The sequence below is a fragment of the Cryptomeria japonica genome, chromosome 3 (assembly GCF_030272615.1).
Source record: "Cryptomeria japonica chromosome 3, Sugi_1.0, whole genome shotgun sequence".
Classification (NCBI taxonomy): domain Eukaryota; kingdom Viridiplantae; phylum Streptophyta; class Pinopsida; order Cupressales; family Cupressaceae; genus Cryptomeria; species Cryptomeria japonica.
This window is the reverse complement of record NC_081407.1, coordinates 580,700,419-580,708,588: the sequence shown is the minus strand read 5'-3', so window position 1 is coordinate 580,708,588 and position 8,170 is coordinate 580,700,419. Positions and strand designations below refer to the sequence as shown.

Genomic DNA, 8,170 nt, shown 5'->3' with positions numbered 1-8,170 from the left:
ATTTGCATGTTGGCCATCTACATAATTAACAATGTTATCTTTGAATAATTTTGGAAGGTCATAAAGCTAGAGTATTAGGGTGTTTTTGTAGGATAAATTTACCACAAATATCTAACATTCCCAAAACTATTGTAAAATATTATCATCCCTATGGATATTTAGATATAAGAGGCTACAATAAACCAATTTGGAAAATTCTAAGTTATGTATCAAGTCAGATATATGAGTCTCAAGATTGACCTATGGTGGAGATTGAGTCTATTTTTATTTAAAAATACTAAGCATATTAAATACACTATATTTTAAATATTTATTAATAAAAATATTATAACATTAATTTTTTTTCATTTATTATTCTTGAAACTAAATATTGTATCCTTTTACACTTTACATTTAACTTTTTAAATATTTTAAATTATCATTTCTTAAGAATAATTAATTTAAATGGAGTAAAATGTTGATTAATACTTTTTCAAAATAAAATTTTGATTAGCTTCGCGAAAATGCAATGAAAATACCAAGTGAATTTCCCATCAAAATTTTCACTACGGAAAGTGCCAGGAGTGGTTTTTCAAATGAACCAAGTATGCGCTCAGGGTTTGCAATCCGGGGATCAGGGCACCCCTGCCTCAGGAGTAGTCAAATTGGCAAGTGGTGAAATCTAGGAGGTCACGCAGGGAAGCTATGAAAAACTCTCTAAGGGTTGTGAATGGCAATGACCGATGCCATAGAAACACTAAGCCGACCATCTCCAATAGGTTTTATCAGTTGCAGAATCTTGAGGAAGGTTTCATAAAACTAGCTCCCTGGGATTTCTCTCACTCCAATAATGCTAGAAGAAGAAGTAATAATAATCACAAAAGATTGGCGGATATCCAACTTAGGGTTTTTTAGGGCAAGGGAAAGATAGTTGTGACACATCTTAAACCCTCAGGGGCCAAGCTGGTTATAAATAGGAACCCTAATTCAGATGTGGAAAATATTTTAGAGATTAATGAAAATATGGTAAAGAAGATTCAATAGTCCTGTAAAACTTTTGGGGTTTTCGCTAGATGGCAGGGACTCAAAATTCTGCCAGAGGTTATTGCAGACTAATTTATATCTTCCTTCACATGGATAGTAATTATAGCTATCTTGAATGAAGGCTTTTTGTGTATTGATTGTGGAAATTCAAGACATAAGGAAGAATTCTTAACACATAAATTCTCAACTTTCAAAGGTTTTGATTTTAGTTTTCTAGACTGGCATTCAGATTTTAACCCTAACAATTTGAAATATTTTAAGATAGATAGACTAGTTTTAATCCCTAACTTACCAGTAGAATTAATGGAGACCAAAATTACTAGGAAGATAGGTAATCACTTGGGTAAATTTGTAGAGCTTAGTGATAAGAATAGGAAATTCTCGAATTCTATAATGATAATTAACATGAATATTAGTGTAAGAACCTTAAAACCTATTGAAATTAAATCAGGGATGTCATCTTTCCTTATCTATCCCAAATTTTACAAAGGAGTTATGGACTTAGACCCTGCTTCTGCATTGACCCTAGAATTCCCCTCTTCTCAATCTAGATCTAGCAAGATTCCTGGGGTAGACATTAGTTTCAATTTGGAGCAAGGAGGGTTTGTGATTAGGGAAGTTTCTTTTCTACCTAGGTAACCTAAGGAGATAGAAGAGGGGTAATTTATAGCAGACTAGAGCATGGTTGATCAGCTGATGCCCTCCTCCCCTTGCCCCCTTGAGGAATCTCCGTTGGAAAAGCCAGGTATGCCTGCTAAGCCAGTGACACCCTGTGTCAAGAAGGATGATCCTTCTATGACTTTTAAAGATGGGATGGGTAGGGAGATGGAATCTCTTCCTCTTTCCTTAGATCAAGCTACAAGATTGGATGATTGAAGCAACTTTAATGGTTCTCCCCATCTAAAGGAAGGGGCTAGAATATTGAGGAAATGGTTGATCAAGAGGAGGATCTAGCCCGCAAAGAGGAAGAGGTTAACTGCAATATTAACTATCTATGTGACTCAGTTACTGAGGAAATCATGGAAAAATTATTGGATGAAATAATAGATAAGGATGAACTTAATCTTTAGAAAAAATTACTTAGTAAGGTAATTCTAGCTCTGCCCCCCACCCCTTGTGGTCTCTGACATGGAGGAACTTCTTTTAGATTTAGCTAATGAGGAAAATGAAACCTTAGGCATAGAACTCTTGGCAGATGATAAATCTACTCTAGATTGTGCCAAGTCCTGAACCAATAGAGGTAGGAAATCCTTATCAGAGCTAAGAGACAATGATGGTACAGCGGAAGGTCACGTTAAACTCATGAACATTTTTCATGCAGGGAAGGGGAAGGTCCTTCCCAAGGCACCATGAAAGTTGTGTCATGGAATGTTAGGGGTTTAAATGCCCCTAACAAATAGAGGTTAGTCAAGTGATTTCTATCCTCTTTCAGTCTAGAATTAGCTCTGTTACAAGAGACTAAATTAGGGAACAAAGATTTAATCTCTTTTGGCAAGTGATTAGGCTTTCGACAGATTACAGGGGCCCCAACCAATAGGGCCTCTAGAGAACTTGCTATAATCTGGGATGCATGCAATATCCTTTTTTCATTTATGGAATCTCACAATAATTGGATGAGTGGTAGGGTAACTAGCCTCAAAAATAATCTAGATTTTGTCATTATTAACATGTATGGGCCTATCCTTAATGAGGATAAAAAAAGAGCATGGGAGGAAATTGAGAATTTCACAAATACCCTTAATCAAATATGTATCTTAGGTGGGGACTTCAATGCAATTTTGCATCAGCATGAGAAGTGAGGAGGCTTAGGTATAAATGCTTGTGCTTCCCTTGACTTTGCAGATTGGATCTATTGTAGTGGCATGAGTGAGATTATTATGGCTAAGGAAGCCTTTACATGGAACAATCGTAGGTTAAGGTTTAGTAACATTGCTAAGAAATTCAATAGATTCTTTGTTTTCGGCACTCTCATCAACTTTCCCTATACCTCGGATGCCTCTATTCTACCTTTCTCAGGATCGGATCACTTTCCTATTCAACTTGACATTCAGGGAGAGGTTGGTTCAAAACGATGCCCATTTAAATTTGAGAATATGTGGTTGAAAGATGATAACATCCTTGAGCTTCTAAAGGAGTGGTGGAATGTGGCCAACGTCTCTGGTTTTGGGATCTTTAAGATTGTTAAAAAACTTAAGATTATTAAGAAGAATCTCAATCATTGGAATAAAGAACACTTTGGCAATATTTTTGACAATAAAGCCCAAGTGGAATCTGAGTTGGTAGAAGTTAATGAGAAAGTGTTGAGACATGGGATGGATGCGACCCTATTTCTTAGAGAAAAGAAACTCCTTTCTGATGATGAATCAATTCTTTCCAAAGAAGAAGTCTTCTGGAAACAAAAATCTAGAGAGACGTGGCTGGAAGAGGGTGATAAGAACACCAAATTCTTCCACAATAAGGATGAGAAGAGTCGTAAATCATATCTCCAAGATTAAGTTAAGTGACTCCTCTGAGGTGGCTAATTCTAAATCCATTGTGATAGAGGTTGTAGATTTCTTTTCTCTTATCCTCAATTCTGATTGGAGCCCTCATGGCTCTATCAAGGACAAGTTTATCAAGTTTATCCCAAAGCTTCTGAGTAAGGACCAAACTGATTCTCTTACTACTAAATTTTCTTTAGCAAAAGTAGAAGAAGTTCTTATGTAGATGAGCCCAGACAAATCCCTTGGGCCGCATGGGTTTCCAACTAGGTTCTTTCAAAAATGTTGGCCCTTTTTAGGTGTGGAAGTAACGACAGCTCTGGAAGGAATGAAGAACTCAGGTAATAACCTCAAAGAAATTAACAATACTTTTTTGGCCCTTATCCCTAAAAAGGATAAACCTGAGCATTTTGATGAGTTTTGACCCATTGCCTTATGCAATACTATCTATAAACTTTTTTCTAAAACTCTAGCTAATAGGCTTCAAAAACTCCTTCCCCTGTTTATTAGTGAGGAAATTACAAGTTTTGTTCCTGGAACATCTATTTATGATGGGGTTATTATAGCTCAAGTGGCTATCCACTATGTCCAAAAGAATGGCATTCCCAGTATTCCCTTAAAGCTTTATATTAGGAAAGCACATGATAAGGTGAATTAGATATTTCTATGCAAATGCTTAGAAGATTTTGGATTCCCCCCTGTCTGGATTAATTTGATTTTTGAATGTATATTGATGCCTAAATTCTCAGTACTGGTTAATTGCACTCCTGAAGGATTTTTCAGTTCCTCTAGGGGTTTGAGGCAAGGAGATCCTCTATCCCCTTTTCTCTTGATTATTATGGCTGAAGCCTTGGGGAGATCGATTTCTAGGGCCAGGGAGAATAGTCAGGTGTCGGGTATTAGAATCAATAGCAACCTTGACCCCATAACACATCATAAATTTGTGGATGACACTAGGCTATATGGGTTTAGCAATCTAGGTGAGGCTCAGGCTTTTAAGTAATTCTTGGACTCTTCCTCAATGGCTTCAGGTCAGGAAATCAATCTAGCTAAATTGGAAGTCTTCTTTCTAACACTAAGTTAAGTATACAAAAAGACATATGTGGCATTTTGAATTTCAATCTAGGAAGCCTTCCCTGCAAGTATCTAGGCTTGCCCTTGGATAAGGGCTTTGGGTCATCTAATCTGTGGGATGGAGTAGTAGAAAAGATTAAAAGTAGGGTAGCAATCTGGAAGGGTAAGTGGCTATCCTCTGCAGGTAGAGCTACTCTGGTCAGATCGATTCTGGCTGCTATGCCTATCTACTAGCTTTCATGTTTCAACTTCCCCCAGTCCAAAAAGGAAATACTAAATAGACATCTAAGATCTTTCTTTTAGAAAGGGGCAGAAGAGAAGAAATGGGTCTCTCAAATAGCTTGGGACAATATTTGTAGGCCTAAGTCAATAGGGGGTATTGGGATTAAGGACATTAAAGTCTAGAGTAGGGCATTAGGGGCCAAATTAATATGGAGAATATTCAGATCTCCTCATCTTAAGTGGGCCCAAATCCTCTACCATAAATATTTCTGTGGTAGGGATCATATGAGCCTCTTTAGGGACTCCTCCCCTCTAAGAGGCTCGCGTATATGGAAGTTTATGTTGGACTGTGGGAAAATCATCCTAGACAAATTATCATGGAATCTGGGAAAAGGGGATAAAGCCCTCATTTGGTCAGACTCTTGGGGAGGTTTTCTAGTCCTTTAGCAAAAATTTAACCTAGAATTGCCTAGGGAAGTACTTAAATCTATGTGGGGTAGGTATGTCAAGGACTACATCATGCCTTCTGAGGGGGAATTAGCTAAGGGTTGGTCTTGGAGATCCTTTGATCAAGTAAACATCCCTTCTGAGGAGTAATTGTTGCTTCAAGACATCCTTAAGAATAGGATGGTCACCTTCAACTTAGGGTCAGATAATCTTGTTTGGGATGGGTCAAAATCGAGAGAATATACCTCAAAATATGGTTATAATCTCCTTTGAGTCAACAACTTTCCTCTTCCACCTCTATCCCTACAGCCTTGTGTTGGGACAAGATGTGTCTACCAAAGGCAGGATTGTTCTCATGGTTATCCCTCCATAATAAGATTTTAACAACAGATAGATTTATAAAGATGGGCTATGCAGGCCCTAACAAATGTCCCTTGTGTGAAGAGGCTAAAGAAGACAAAGACCACATCCTTCTCAAATGCAATTATGCCTCTAAGTGTTGGCTATGGTTGTGCAACAAATTAGGATGGTCCTCTACCTTTCCCAACACCATCCTTGGGATGTTTCAAGCATGGCCAATCCTTTTTAAGAATTCCCTTTATGGGGGACTTTGGAACCTTGCCCCCTCTTTGGTTATCTAGTAACTCTGGAAGGAATGCAATAGGAGGCTCATCAAGGAGCAGAAGATGGAGTGGACCCTTCTAATGAATAAAATAGAAACCTCAATAGTGGAGACTTTAAATAGTAGAGCCTATAAATTTCCTAGTAATCTCTCAGAGATGACCTATTAGGATGAGAAGAGGAGGGGGAGGTGGTTTGGTTTGAGGATCCCTCCCTTTACTAGAGTTGGCAACTCTAACAATCAGGAGTTGAGAAAGGCCTGGAAGTGGAGAGCCCCTAAAAAGGGTTGGTTTAAACCAAACTTTGATGGTGCTTCCCATGGGAATCCAGGTCCTGCAGGCATTGGATGTTGTCTACATGATGAGGGTGGGAGGGAATTGGCCGGGATAGCAAAACCCATAGGGTTTGAATCCAACAACAAGGCTGAAATCTTAGCCCTAATTGAAGTTCTCCTTCTTTGTCAAAAAAGAGGTATCCGCAAATTGGCCATTAAAGGAGACTCGACCATTATTATCAATGAACTTCGGAAAGGTTCTCTGGCTGATTGGAAGCTGAATGCGCTCTTATCTAGAGCTCTTGGTCTCCTAAAATATTTCAAGAAAAATACCTTCAACCATATATATAGAGAAGGAAACTCCAGAGTGGATGAATTAGCTAATGCTAGAGCTAATGGCAAGTTCATTAGCTAGGAGGGGCTAACCCGAGATCGAAGAATTTATTAAGCCTGTCTCTAAGCTCTTAGTTTTTATTTTATGGCACTCTGATCTTTTAGTAGAAATCTTAATTTCTTCTTAAGATCATCTCTAAGATCCTTACGAGATTTTATTTCTATTAGTATCCATAAGTATATATAGATATATGCATATATATAGACATACACGTATACAATTAATTATATATATATATATATATATTGATGGGCAGTTCATTAGTTAGGAGGGGCTATCCTGGGATCGAAGAATTTAGTAAGCCTGTCTCTAAGCTCTCAGTTTTTATTTTCTATCTCTCTGGTCTTTTAGTGGAAAGCTTAATTTCATTCATCTTCTAAAGATCATCTCTAAAGGGCCTTATAAGATTTTATTTCTATTATTATACATATGTATATATGGATATGCATATATATATAGATATATAGATATATGCATGGATGTATATATATTAATATTCATATAGATATAGTGTATACTAATAGGAATAAGAGATTATGGTTCTTTAAGAGTTATCTTTATCTTAATTATTATTCTATTTTTAGCATCGATTTAGTTCATATTTACCTATGGCTTTTAGCAATTTTTTAGAGGCAGTCTATTCCTTTTTCAGGATATCTCTTGTCAGTATCTTCCCTCAATTAGTACCACCTGGATGAAATTATTATGATGTTGATGTGACTCCCTTTCCTATGTTTTGCAAGCAATTGCTTAATAGTTCATTCGTGTAAAGGCGGCGGTAATAATTACCATGATTGTGGAGATTGCTTTCATCATATCTTTGTCACCCATCAGTATCTATCATCCCTCTTTGGTAAGATGAGTTGTATTTCTCGATAAATTTAACTCTATCTCTATTTAAGTTTGTTCTACCTGGGTTTTGGCTTATAAGTTTCTTCAAATAGCTCTGATGGATATGCTGCTAAGACTAATAGGGCTCAAGCGAAAAATGGCTTTCATAGGAGAAGTTAAGGAGGATAGATTGAAAGGCATCCTAGTCCATCTGAACCCTCTGGTCATTAGGGTGGTTCTAAAAACCCTTGGGAATGACTATATTACGAATGAAGACCACACTAGAGCCAATTCAGACATTGTTGCAATGTTCTTGGTAGTGGCTATGCATTTTGAGAATGATAGGAATGTGGTAATGAAACTCTGTAAAAGGGTCTTCAAGAAGGAACTTCTTGGTGAAATGGAAAGTGTGGTGGTCAATATCGATGAAGAGCTCACTTCTCTGAAGCCTCATGACTATGATATTCTCATCAGGATGAATAATCTGGTGCTGAGCTACCCAATTTTGTCAATAGAGGACCCGATAGCATATGCAGCCTACAACCTCATCAGGCAGAGGAATCTCTTCTTCCTTATGTGGCTACTGCAAGCTAAGAATACCACATGCAACAGATAATTTTCTAACTATCTAGAAGCTAATAATATCAAAGTGGTTCTGGACAATGTGGCAATTCCTCCTTCCCCTGCTTTCCCCCCTACCAATTTACCAGCCAACTCTGAAGAAAAGGCCCTATAGGAGTAGGTTGGGAGAGGTCAGATAGGTTAGAGGGGCTTGTCTTTGTTTCAAGCTCCCCGCCTCATTTA

The 8,170-nt window shown here is 37.6% G+C and overlaps 1 protein-coding gene across 1 annotated transcript; it reads left to right on the top strand.

The window, feature by feature from the left end:
• Positions 1-1,704: 1,704 nt before the first annotated feature.
• On the top strand, positions 1,705-3,518 carry LOC131874265 (uncharacterized). The gene is made up of 2 exons (XM_059217554.1): positions 1,705-1,840; positions 2,866-3,518. The coding sequence occupies exons 1-2, from the start codon at positions 1,705-1,707 to the stop codon at positions 3,516-3,518; spliced, it is 789 nt and encodes a 262-aa protein (XP_059073537.1).
• The last annotated feature ends 4,652 nt before the right edge of the window (positions 3,519-8,170 follow it).

Bases quoted from the DNA above. Each gene is read 5' to 3' on its own strand.
- LOC131874265 (XM_059217554.1), top strand. From the start codon at position 1,705: ATGGTTGATCAGCTGATGCCCTCCTCCCCTTGCCCCCTTGAGGAATCT. The intron at 1,841-2,865 runs GTAGGGAGATGG...TTGACTTTGCAG, and splicing joins GACTTTTAAAGATGGGATGG to ATTGGATCTATTGTAGTGGC.